At 39.5% G+C, this 13,646-nt stretch overlaps 1 protein-coding gene across 1 annotated transcript; it reads left to right on the plus strand.

Moving 5' to 3' along the window:
- Positions 1-536: 536 nt before the first annotated feature.
- THOC3 (THO complex subunit 3) lies at positions 537-8,604 on the plus strand. The gene is made up of 6 exons (XM_063292101.1): positions 537-761; positions 4,556-4,712; positions 5,257-5,461; positions 6,215-6,376; positions 7,057-7,157; positions 7,799-8,604. The coding sequence occupies exons 1-6, from the start codon at positions 579-581 to the stop codon at positions 7,960-7,962; spliced, it is 972 nt and encodes a 323-aa protein (XP_063148171.1). The 5' UTR covers positions 537-578; the 3' UTR covers positions 7,963-8,604.
- Positions 8,605-13,646: the final 5,042 nt, after the last annotated feature.

Below are 13,646 nucleotides of genomic sequence, written 5' to 3' on the forward strand. Positions count from 1 at the left end.
ACTTATCTCCTTTGACTTTCTTCTGCAGAGGTAGGTTTTGAGATTTTGATGGCTTTGAAACAATTCCGTACAAACAGCATGTCAGTTAAGGAGGATCTATTTTTGGTGCACCGGACCCAACTTCCAACTTCCATTTTCTCTTTTTCTGATTCTGTGTGATACGAAACAGAACAAAGAAATGAAACTTTATGTCATAAGCACAGCGGCATTAGTTAGACTAAGCAGGAGGTATAAAAAGCTTCTTCTCGTTGTGCACTCTTATTTTTATAATAAAATGTGCCATTCTAGCGTTTTTCCTTCAGTGTGCACGTTGTCGCTTTTTTCTTTAAAAGCTACAGGGCGCCTTCCCAAAAATCAATGAAGAGAAAGTCCTACCAACGAGATAAAGGAATGCAGCAAAGGGATACTATGAAAAAGTCTCTCTGCCCTTTTACATCTCTACAACGCTCGGAAACGAGTCCCTTGCGAGACTCTTCCTCCGCAGCGAACATGAATGACGTACAGGAAGTACAACCCTTGCAGCTCGGAAGGAAAAGTCGTTCGGAGAGCTCTGCTGGTTTGAGTCGAGCTGGGTTGCTATGGCTGTTTCTTCTTACGTGCAGGCCATGCAGGAGCTGTTCCGGGCTAACACGCGGAGCCGCGAATTCCCTGCGCACGGGGCCAAGGTCCACTCGGTGGCCTGGAGCTGCTGTGGCCGCCGTCTTGCCTCCGGCTCTTTCGACAAGACCGCCAGCGTCTTCGTGCTGGATAAAGACCGGCTGGTCAGTCCAGGGGCGGGGGAGTGGAAGAAGTGGCGAGTCAGTGACATCAGCAGCGGGAGAGGGCGGCAGGTCCAGTGGGCTCCCGACGGGAGATGTGGGAATCGGAGCCTTTTTGGAAAGGACAACAATATCTGCTTGGAGGTCAACCTGCTTGAACTCAGTGGAGCTTGCTTTTGCTCAGTTGTTCGCGGCTTCTGGCTGTTCGTAACTGATGCAAATCGTTTTGCCTGGATTGACTCTCAGTAATTCCTTCTTTGAGTTCTCATAAGCTCAGGCTTGTGTCGTCAGTGATGGTGCTTCCCGACCTTCTCTTCCAGTTGCCACTTTCTGATTGCGTTCGATTTTGCCAAGTATCAGGCTCTTCTCTAGTGATTCTTTCCTTTACGTTACATATTCAAAAATATTTAAACTTTAGCTTCATTATTAATGCTTCTATTGAGCTGTATAGTTTTACTTCAGTTGTTAATGAAAGATTTGTTTTTTCCAGTGCTGCTATTGAAAAAAACATCTATTTCCATTGGCCCAGCTTTCATGACCATATGTTACAAAAGTGTGGTCTTCACAGTACATATCTTTGTTGTCAGTGTGATAACTTTCAATAGTTTGCCTGGCTCTGTCACGGTCTTTCTCCCAAGTAGCAGACATATTTTTATTTCATGGCCACAGTCACCATCCCTGTGATTTTTTGAGCCCAGGGAGGTAAAGTCAGCATCAACTTCTTCTCTACTTATTTGTATTTCTGTGTTGACATCTGCTTATTTTCTTTAAACATTGGGCAGCGGACCAGCTTTTGTATTCCCTTTTTTCACCTTCAAAAAGTGATTCCTTAAGCCTTCCTTTCTTTGGGCCATCAGCATATCTGTGGCAATTAATGTTTCTGTGGTGATTAAACAGTTTTAATTCTGATTTCTATTTCCTGTCTTCCAGCGTTTCGCATAATATATTTTGTATATAAGTTAAATTAATAAGATGACAGTTTACAGCCCTGACACCCTCCTTTCCTAGTTTTGGTCCATTTAATCACTCTATTCAATTCTAACTGTTTATTTATTTATCAAATTTTGCCACCGCCCATCTCCCCCCAGAGGAAGCATTGTTGCTTCCTGATCATCATACAAATTATTCAATGGTCAGACAAGGTCACCAGTATACCTATGAACCCATGATTTTAAGAACTATTCAGATTTTCTGGGGGTTTACAGGGTCAAAAATCTTAATCAACAGAGCAAAAATAGACATGGTTTTAGAACTCTCTTGCCTTTTCCACTGTCCATGGGATGCTAGCAATGGGATCTTGGGTGTATCTGCCTTTTCTGAGTTCAAGTTGTTCATCTGTTAACTCTTGTTCCACATAAGGGCGGGATAAAAAAAAAGTTGAAATATGGATTGCAAAATCTTGAACACTGTTTTACTGGTGTGTGGCATAAGTGCAATTGTCTGGTAGTTTGAATGTTCTTTAGTAAAGCCCTTTTTTAGTATTGAAATAAAAATTGATCCTTTTAAGTTCTTTGGCCACTGCTTTGTTTTCTACACCTGCTTACAAAGCACAAGCAGCACTTCAAGAGCATCATCTTGTAAGATTTTAAACATGATAGCTGATATTTCATCAATTCTTGTAGATTTGTTGTTACCAATATTCACTTACCAGCGTGTTTGGCTCCAGTTCATTGATCAAATCTTTATATGTATCTTTGATTTTGAGACCTTTTTAAATACAGTTCTGTATATTTGGGTTCTCATTTAAACGTTCTTTCTGCCTTCTTTGCCTTTTATCATCTCAATCTTTGCATAAGTTTCCCATGATTTCTTAATTTTCTTAAACAAATCTCTAATTCTTCTAGTTTGATTGTTATCCACTCTGTTTATGAAATCTAATACATTAAATCGATTCTTTACCTTTTCTTCATAATAGTATGGTATATTGCTGAGGTTGTATGTTGGTGTGATGATTTTGTTCTCTTTAAATTGTAATTTTGTAAGAAGGAGTTCATGATAAGAGCCACAGTCAGCACTAACAGAGTTCTTTTTTTTTTGACTAATCGAGTTTCTCCATCATTGCTTGCAGAATATGTAGTCAGTATGATTTCAGAGTGTTCCATCTGATGATGATGTCCTTGTGTAAAGTTGTTTTTTTTAGATTATTAGAGGAAGTATAAACTATGAATTTCCTTGGCAGAACTGTATCAGTTTGTCTCCTGCTTGATTTCATATACGGAGATCAAAGTTGCCTGTTATTCCAGGTGACATTTTATTTTCATCATTAGCATTCAGTCTGCTGTAATTACTACGAAGTCTGTTTTTGGTGTTGTGATAACAAGGTATACAGAACCTTTCAGATTTTTTTTCCTCCCAGACCATTTGTGTAGCCTGCAGTGCTTGTGAAAGACATTTTATACCATGCATTTGGAATTATAGAATTCATAGTAATGACCTGGATGAAAAGGTTGAAGGCATGATTATCAAATTTGCAGATGACACATAGTTAAGAAAATGGAATGGTGATTGCCTAGGTCAGGTATTTCAAACTGTATTCCATGGAACCCAAGGTTTCTGTGAGAATTTGATGGGGTTCTGTGAGAGACTAAGGCCAAAAGTTCACTTGAACCCAGCCAGAGCAACCATGCAATCTTTTAAGGTACAGCGGAAAGGATGGGGCATGTTCAAAAGTCCCACCTCCTGGGTGGCTTATTTGTATTCATGATAGCTCATTACTCTGTGTATCTGAAAGGCAGGCAGTAAGGGTTCTGGGAATGGTTATTCTGCATCCTGAAAAATTTGAAAATTTGAAAATCTCATGTCTAAGTCACTGTATTTACAAGTCTGTTATGTGAAAACACCCATAAAACAACTTTACAACAGAGATATGCTTTTGAAAATGACTAATCACTTCCAAGTGCTGAAAGCCTGAGAGAGTACTTCCTAAGACTTATATTACCAAGAAGTACTTCCTGACTCAGGGTTGGGCAATGTTTCAGGGGTTGTCATAGTAGTTTAAAACCCTGATAAATAAACTGAAATTGCTATTTGTTATACCAATTTCCAGCTGGTATTCAGAAGTTGGGAGGGGAAAGGATGGGATAGGGGCAGGTTAGGTCCCGGAGGGCTCTTGCTCACATTTCTAATTTTGGGAAAGAAAAACACTGTTTTGCTGATGAAATCCTGTAGCAGAATATCAGAGGGTAGAAGGGATAATAATTAATAATAATTTATTAAACTTGTATTCTGCCTGACTCTCAATGACTCTGGGAATGGTGGGGATCCTGTGGGCTACCCCCTCTATTCTGAATAGAAATAGTATAACACAGGAACAGAAAAATTTGGAAGGACAGTAAACCATTTGGGAATGCCCAACTAGATGGCATCATCTAGCCAACCTGAGCTGATCCTAAAATGTTAAATACAATTGGACTGGGTTAATATTTGGATGAAAGATCACCCAAAAAATCTTGGGGCAGTGGGATAAACTGGGAAGCTGAAAAACCATCCTGGAAGAAGGCAACAGCGAGCCACTTCCATATTGTTATCAATCAACTAAATTAATTGTTATCTTTAAACCTTCTGAGAACAGTTGTTTACAGAGGAAGACTGTAGGACAAGGTAGTAGAGCACCTTCTACCTTACCTAGCCAGCTGCTCTTCTGTAATTTTCTCAAAATGCATATACAGAAGGCTTGAATCAAATCCTGAGCAGTCAAATATATATAGTGGTATTTAGATGATGATGAAGTGTATGTGATAAGATGATTGTGAGGCGCAGAAGAATTTGTTGAAAATTTTTGTGTTATTTCCCTTCAGGTTAAGGAAAACAATTACCGTGGCCATGGAGACAGTGTGGATCAGTTGTGCTGGCATCCCAGTAACCCAGATCTGTTTGTCACAGCATCTGGTGATAAAACCATTCGTATATGGGATGTCCGAACCACCAAGTGCATTGCCACAGTGAATACGAAAGGTATTTCTCATCTTAATTGGGTAATAGCTCTTGGGGGCAAAATTACAAATACATGTTGCTTTTAAGGGAGGAGCAAGTTGATTCTGATGGTAATTTTGATCAAATCATTCTCTCTCTCTTTCTTCTCTCTTCTCTCTTTTCTCTTTTCTCTTCAGATACATGACCAAGTCTGAAAGGCACTCTTACAATAGTTGTATTTTAAAATTGTTAATTAGAGGTACACACTCCAAGTTCTCTTAAGTTCCTGTACCATCAACATTGTTATTACCTAGTTAAAACTAATATTTTCTTTTTAAGGTACTTCAGAATGAATGTTATTCCAAAAGCTCAGATACATGATGATGTGACTGATATCTTTTTGTTGTTGCTTTTATCATGTAAAGAGATCATGGAAGGATAGTTGTATTAGTTATACAGTATTACATGTTTTATAAAGTTGAATTTCCTGTTTATGATCCCTACTTTACAAATACAGAGCCTGTGTGAATTGTTCTTGCTCCAATTACTAACTCAGGATTTGTTTTTCCCTTTATCTCCTTTACAGGAGAAAACATTAACATCTGCTGGAGCCCTGATGGCCAGACTATTGCAGTAGGGAATAAGGATGATGTGGTCACATTCATTGATGCTAAGACACATCGGTCCAAGGCTGAGGAGCAGTTCAAGTTTGAGGTGAATGAGATATCTTGGAACAATGACAACAACATGTTTTTCCTCACCAATGGCAACGGTTGCATCAACATCCTCAGGTACCTTCACCATGACCTTTTCTAGGAAGGGCAGCAAGTGAGTTGGCTGTCTTGTCTTTTGGTCTAGGTGGTGATGTGAAGATGTACTTGCCTTCTATGTAGATGCGGCCTTGTTCTACTTTCCGTTGTTACTTCTGAACATTTCAGTGATATCATTAGCAGCATCTGCAAAACTTTTGCAGTATCTTCTCATTTCAGGATTGTAAAATGTAAAGCAAATAGAAGAGAATATCTGTAGCTCAGGTTGAACTTTTGGGTTCCTGGTGCTCTCTGAGCTTCGTTGCTTGCTTGCAGATGTTTCATTATCATGAAGCATGAAGCAGCCTCCTTTCTTCTCAAAAGATCTCAATTTTCTTTGCCTTTTGGCTGTCTTTCCAGGTTGGGATAGGCATATTTGTTTTTTGCAGCAAAAAGAACAGAGTCTTGTGATAACTTAAACACCTGTATATTGATATGGCATAAACCTTTATGAACTACAAACTTTTGTTTTTTTTTAACTTTACATTTGTTTAAGATTTTAAAATGTATTAAAATTAAAAAAGAGCTATGTACTCTTTTTTATATTTGCTATTGCTCCTCATTGCTAGAATAAAATAAGATGTGCTGTTTGACTGTACAGCTTGTGGTTCCTCTTATGTGATAAGGAGGCTGTCTTAGATTTAGAGATTGTTAAGCAAGAATATTTCAGGGTATATCCTAGTTAGTGAATTGTGTGTGCATTTAATTTATTCTGTCTTCATCTCTTTTCTGCAGTTACCCAGAGCTGAAACCCATTCAGTCAATTAATGCCCACCCCTCAAATTGCATTTGTATCAAGTTTGACCCAATGGGCAAGTATTTTGCTACAGGAAGTGCTGATGCATTGGTTAGCCTCTGGGATGTGGATGAGTTGGTATGTGTACGATGCTTCTCTAGGTAAGTTATCAATGTTAAAAGATACTTTTCTAGATCTTAGGCTTGTAGATTAATAAATACTGCTTTTCTGAGAATAATAGAATGAAACATATGTATAATCAAAACTCAGTGCTAAGGTCACAATAATTGACAGAATGCAGTATAGAAGGGCAGTAGGTGAGCATGCAGTTGAGCCTAATAATATAGGATGGAAACACCCATAACCTAGGGTCTGTGATGATGTAGTCATCCTGGGATGATGATGATGATGAAGATGATGATGATGATGGAAAATGTGAGGAGGAGGAGGAGGAGGATCGTATCATTTGTTACACTGCTTTTAAATTCCATTCTTGTTCTTTCACTGCTGCTGCGATTCATTATTAAGAAATCATTTGTATAGACTGTGAGTTCTAGTGGGGAAAATAGAAGGAGGAAGGAGTATTAGGTATGTTTGCACCTTGAGTTATTTATGAAAATAATAAAGGTGGGATAAAAAAAATCTTTTAAAAAATTGTTAGGCATAGTACTTAAATGGTCAGTGGCAATATTTCTACTTTTGAAATACCAGATTCTAAGAATGACAAACTGGTAGGATGTTGACTTCATAAACTGTTTAGTAGAGCCCAAAGGCGCTTATCTTGCATCTTGCAATCCATCTTTTTTACGTCTCTGTTTACTTCTCTGCTTCCATCACTTAGACTTGACTGGCCTGTCAGGACTTTGAGCTTTAGCCATGACGGAAAGATGCTGGCCTCAGCGTCTGAAGATCACTTCATTGATATTGCTGAAGTAGAAACTGGTGAGTATTGCTTTCTTGCTGCCTAGCTGGACATAATTTAACCTTTACTAGGAGAAGAGATCAACTGAATACAGACTTAATTTTTTTAGAAGGGCTAGTAAAATATATGCACACATTGATGTATCTTAGATTTTTTTTCCGCCCTCTGCTCTGTATGATTTTTGGTCTGGGCTTAAATATCTCTGGCAGAGTTTTATGCTTGGGAGAGCCCAGGCAGAATATCCATGAATGAGATGTATGGAAAATTCCTGCAATCTGTGCCATAAGCCATTTTGAAAATCCTGCCATATTCTTGCTTGGGAGAGGAGTTTTTGAACTGCCCTTGTAATTTTGAATAAAAGAAATTCTTCTTCAACAGCACTTCCTAAACCAGTGCTTCCCAAACCTGGGTAAATTACCCAGAATTGGGTAGAAGTGTTTTTTCTTTGGGTAACAACACACAAACCCATTAAATTGACTTAAAGTGTTTTACCTGCATTGGGTAAAAAGGACTTTCTGATAAGCTGTTTGGGCTAATGAAGGAAAAAGTTTGGGAAGCAGTGGCCTAGCTGCATTGCTATCTATGATGAGCCAAGGATATAGGGTCTGAGCTATGTTAGCCGGTCCCAAAGACAATATCTAATTATGCCTTTGTTTTTTAGGGGAGAAGCTCTGGGAAGTACAGTGCGAGTCCCCAACCTTCACGGTCGCTTGGCATCCAAAACGCCCCCTGTTAGCCTTCGCCTGTGATGATAAAGATGGCAAATATGATAGCAGTAGAGAAGCTGGCACTGTGAAGCTCTTTGGTCTCCCCAATGACTCTTAAGAGAAATCTGCTAGAGACTGTACTTATGATCCAGGATTCTAAGCCAGTGTAGAACATTCAGAAGCCACGTTCAACCCCTTTCTGGGTTGGTTTTTCTTCGTGGCAGAGAATAGTGCCATGAATTTTAATGCCCTTGTCTGGAGAGTCGGTTTTAAAAAGTTTTTGTACACTGCTCAATAGTCCTAGAAGGCAGAGAAGCTGAACTGATTTGGACTCCTTTGGAGAGCCTAGGTTATTCGCTATTTTGATTGCAGAATTACAGGGGAGCTACCAATATTTTCGCTGCCAATGCATTTTGAGCATTTGTATGCTGTGTCCGCCATCATGACAACAGTCTCTGTTCTCTGTTTAATTGAGGGTGTAGGGGGCAAAACCGCCTGCAAACTTGGATTTCTATGTCACTGTCATTTTCCTGTGTCATCTTTTGAGAATGGAAAGGCTGAGGATTATGCTGGTTTCTTCTAGCCATGTTTGAAACTCTCCTTTCCACATAGTTCACTCATCCCTTTTGAGAAAATGTACATATGAATGTGTCTTTAATTCCTTTTCTACCTTAGGATAATGAAAGGAGTAAGGCTGGGAAATAATATTAATTTTTGTATGGATCTGTTTTTGTATCTTGGATAAAGATATTTGCTAAAATATTGTGTATTGTGGTTTAAGGGGCAATTTACTGAACTTCTAGGAAAAAAATCATACAGTCTTGGAATATTCATCCTCTCATCCCTTTCTTCTGTGGAATGATACAGCAGCACTCGAAGAGGCAAAGAAAGCCAGACTTAGGGATGACTTCCCCTTGATTGAAAGCTTTCTGGGAGTACCTTGTTGATGATTGAGAATCAGGACCTTGACTGGATAAAGCTTTGGTTTGACACAGCTGGCTGTTGTTTATGGATGAGTGTGTATGGCTCATCTAAACGTTCTGTAGTTTTTCATTTTCAGTCAAAATAACTGCTTTAGGCAAATGGTTTCCAGAAAAGCAAGTGTAAGAGTACTAATATTTTCAGTCTTGCCATTGTTACCCCAATTGCTGGTGTTTCAGCTCCATTTTCCCAATGTGAAAGTCCTTTCCTTCATGATTGCCTGAGCTGAGAAGGATTGCCTGGCCTGAAAACGAGAGCCTACGGTTGTTTCTCTCACTCTGCCTTATTTTTCCATTGCAGGCACTTTGTGTAAAAGCAGAATTGCAGTAGAATCAAAATGGGTCTTCTTGAATGTTCAAGATTTTTATGCAGGTTTTCCCCCCAGCAATCCCATTAAACCTTATAGTGGTATTTATCAATTGCTGAGTTATACTTACAGATCTGATGCTTGCTTCTGATACAGGATCACAAAGGTCAGAGACACAAAGCCTCGTAGAGCCTTGTGATTTTTAGAAAAGATTTTCCTTAAGTCACTAGCAAATCGTAAGTTACCTATATCCAAAGATATGTTCAGGGCTTTGAGTCATTTTGCAAACATCTTTGTGCATGGTTGTGTTTATGAACGTGCTTTAAATATCGTGAGAGGAGTTTAGGTTTGGACTGATTTACTGTGACAAAGTGAAAATATTGTGTAATTTATAGCTGGGGGTTGTGGGGGATTCTGTGTAAAAATTATACAAATTCAGGAGGTACCAATTTTAACGTAAGAGGCAGACTTCTGTGCTGTTCGCTTTTTCATGTTGCAGGTTTCCCTGAGATGCTGTGATTGGCCTTTCTAACTGGGCCCTTGAGCCTCACTCAAAATCCAAGATGCCTCTACGTACATACAGAAATTACAGAATGAGCATACACTGTAAACATCTTAGGGTCATGTGCTTGCTTTTGTAGTATAAACTGACCTAGATTTTTTTTGATGAAGAGCAATACTGGTATATCGATACATATCCTATTAATGCTGGGATAGGTAAGCAAGCACGTCTTGACCTGAATGCTGAAAGGGAAACCCACCAATACAAGTTGGGCTCTTTTCGTTCCATGCTTCCCTTCACAAGTGGATTTCCAAGCACGTTTCTTCTATAGACGTTCTCTCTGCCTGATGGAATCAATTTTGCCTATTACTGCCATTGGAGGGCAGCGTGGTGCTTAGGTCAGAGGGTGGGATAAAATACCAGTTTTGGCTGTTTTTCTTCTAATCTCTTCAGCTTGAAACGTACGTATTTGTGGTTCTTTTTTGTATTTTTCTTCCCGTCAAGTCCCATGGTGATTTTCTGAAAAGTGTCAGTTTACTGGAAATAAGCCCAGAGTTGCTGCCTGTGACAATTACAAGCTCCAATTATTGGCCTTTGTGTGATGTATACCCAAGGAGCTGGTGGTTTTTAAGTCTGGAAGGCATTAATCCACCATTCGGCGTTAGTAGTGTTGTCCAAGTGCATACAGCCCTGCAAAGTGAAAGGCATTTGTCACACGTGTCAACAGGTGTTCCTTTCACCTCTTGGTAAGTTCCCTTTGAAAAACCTTGAAGGTAATGAGATCAACTGCCTGCAGTCCACTCAGTATCTGAAATAAATGTTTGATATCTTTGTTCCACGATAATCCAGTTATCTACCTGGCCCACCAGAGTGGGGAGGCAGGGTATATTACGGGTCCCTTCTATGAAGGAAGTTCATCTAATGGGACCACGAAAAAGGGCCTTCTGCATGGTGGCTCCCTCCCTGTGGAACATCATTCCCCCGGAGATAAGATTGGCCCCCACCTTGCTACTTTTCCAAAGGGCCCTAAAGATGTTGTTCTGTCAGTGGGCCTGGGGACCCAGGTTGAGCTGGAGCCGATCAAGTGGCTGATTTGATTGTGTTTGTAGCTGCCATGGGGCGTGGGGGTTTGATGGGCTTTTCATACTGTGGATTTTAATTTTGTAAGCCGCCCAGAGTCATAGTTGGGTGACCATATACATTTATTAAATAAATAAATAAATAAAATTTCTTCATGAAGCTGCCCAGCTCTCACACCTTTTCAAACTTGAATTGGATCTTTGAGGTGTCCCAGTTTGTCACCCCCATTCTTCTTTCTGTCTAAAGTTCCTATGGACTCCAGCCAGCATGGCTAACCGCAAGGGATTGTACATTTAATCCAAACCACCTGGAGGGTCCTTGGCTGCCTCTCCCTTAGCAGAGCAGGTGGTGTATGGTGTAAAAGAGGGAAGTACTGCTGCCCTCAGACTGCAGTGGGATATATTTTCTCCCTTAGTCTTGTCTCTGCCTTACCAGAGTGCAGCTGTATGACTTTGAAAGCTCATGTGCACATTTAGCTGTGTAATTACTACAGTAGTTGCAATGATAAATGTTCCATGCAGCTGCCTTTGCAGAGTTTTGCAAGTGTTGGACCAATCTCAGCTCATTTTTCATTTTTGCAACGATTACTCTGCCAGGACATATTAGTGATGTTTGTTAAGCAACTCCCCAAGGTGATGAGCTCAAATGCTTGCATTCTAGGACTTGGGGGATGCTAAGACTGTAGCTTGCAGGAAGCTGATACTAAGCTACTCTTTTGAAAGGGCGGTCCTCTGCAGGAATGAGGGAATCCACTAGATCAGTGTTTCTCAACCTAGGCAACTTTAAGATGTGTGGACTTCAACTCCCAGAATTCCCCAGCCAGTATGGCTGGCTGGGGAATTCTGGGAGTTGAACTCCACGCATCTTAAAGTTGCCTAGGTTGAGAAACACTGCACTAGACCCTCTTGGCTTTTCCCCTCCTCCATCATGAAGACTCTAATACTACTCTAAATTGTCCAAGGAGGAACATGGACTGTAACTAACCATGGCAAATTAGACTGGCTTGATAGTTCAGGCTTTCAGGTAGGATCAAAGGGAGATAATCTGAGATTGGTATTCATTCTGCTCCTTATTATTCCATATCTAAATGACACAATGCTGGTCAGGTGATCTGTAAGGTGTCTCTTGGCTGAGGACAATATGCAGCCTTCAGAAGCTCAATACTGTGGAGGAGGATCAGATAATTGTGGGTAAGTTGTTACATAGAAGGGGCCACCACCAAGACTTGTGCCCAGGGTCTCTGTAGATGACATTTCCTCTAAGGTGGGACCTTCAGTAATATAAAAAAGAATATAATAGAAAAAAGTATTTTTCAATGTAATGCAAGATAATATTAAAAATATTTGTAGTTTATGTAAAATACTGTGAGCTGAAGTTTTGAAATGGATATACAAAGGGCATGTGGATGAAGACCTTTGTGTATAATCTAATTCTTTTCATAACATTCTCTTTAAAAAAGTTCAGCATAAATGTTTGAGGAGTTTGAGCTTGCATACAATCTTAAAAATGGGTTCAATTAAGAGTTGGATGTATTAAAATAATTGTGGGGATTTTTTTTTCTCTGGCATATGGTAAGTTTCTTTATTTCCTTAATTATTGAAGTCCAGTTATTGAAACAATCCTTCCAGCTTGCTTTGAAGGGTTGAATTCTTAATTAGGAATGTTTTGGGGAAAAAATGCCACTAAACTTAAATGTATTGCTACAGAGCCTCCTAGGCTACAGACCTATATGTAGCGGGAATGGGGCCTACATCAGAGTAGAATACATAGGAATAACATTGTCAATACCAACATCTGGTTTAGCCATGTCCTCTCCATTGGGCGGTACTATATTAGAGAAGAAATGGCTCAACAAAGACAAGCTTTGTCCTAATTTGGAATGACTTGCTAAATTAATTTAGTTGAAAAATAAATCTGCTCATTAGTCAACTATCACAATTACCCCAAAGAATCTGTAACTATTTAAAGACTTGCTGGAATATTTTCTTTATTTGCTTGTAAAAATATTTAGAACAACAGAAAAGGCTGGCAGAAAAGCTAAAGGAGTTTAGTAAGCAATAGCAGTGCCATTTTATAAAGAAAAAACTAGTGAGCAAAACCAGAAAAGTTGTGTACAAGAAGGACCTATGGCTTATGCCTTTGGCTTACATATTATGGTTAGGAATAAATGTTGCCTTTGTAGATGCTATGGTTAACCACTGATATTTTCCAAGCATTGCAAAGGAAGGACACCTGTACCAGCTAACTCATGCTCATGAAAACAGCATGAGGTGATCATGCTGCGAGAATATGCACAGGAGAAAGGGAATATGATTGGTTGATTCACTGTGTCCGTACTTGGATGGGAGACCACCAGGCAATGCCAGAGCTTTAGGCTGGGAAATTAAAAAAAACCATCTCTGAAGAAGGCAAGAGCAAATAACTTCTGAATTGAGAAACTGCATAGCTGCATCTATGCAATCGACAGCAGACAAGTTCGGGTTAAGGTCATAGTGCAGCATATAAATTAAATCATTACATATTTAGAAGAATATAAAAGAGTTGTATTAACTTTTGGGACCTACCGTATGTCATGTGGCTATATGAAATTACATTATTTATAGCAGGTCAGTCTCTTTGGTTCTCCTGTGTCTTAAAGAAAAGAGATACTTTCACATTCTCTTTTTTATTATTGTTTTAACTGGGAATCATAGCCACTGGACTTGGGAATGTTGGTTTGCAAAGCATCTGCTCCATTCCGAGCTATTCCTCCTCCTGGTTGCTTAGTAGACTTCTCTCACTCAAGCTGTATTTAGGGTTTGACTTTGCCCATTGACCCATTGGTAGATGATTGGGAATATGGTGGAATCTATTTTGCCTCAAGTTATTGCATTTTGATTCACAACTGCTGTAACCCACTGTTCATAGGCAAGAAGGCCAGTAGGATTTTTTT

Source organism: Candoia aspera, chromosome 2, assembly GCF_035149785.1.
Source record: "Candoia aspera isolate rCanAsp1 chromosome 2, rCanAsp1.hap2, whole genome shotgun sequence".
Lineage (NCBI taxonomy): Eukaryota > Metazoa > Chordata > Lepidosauria > Squamata > Boidae > Candoia > Candoia aspera.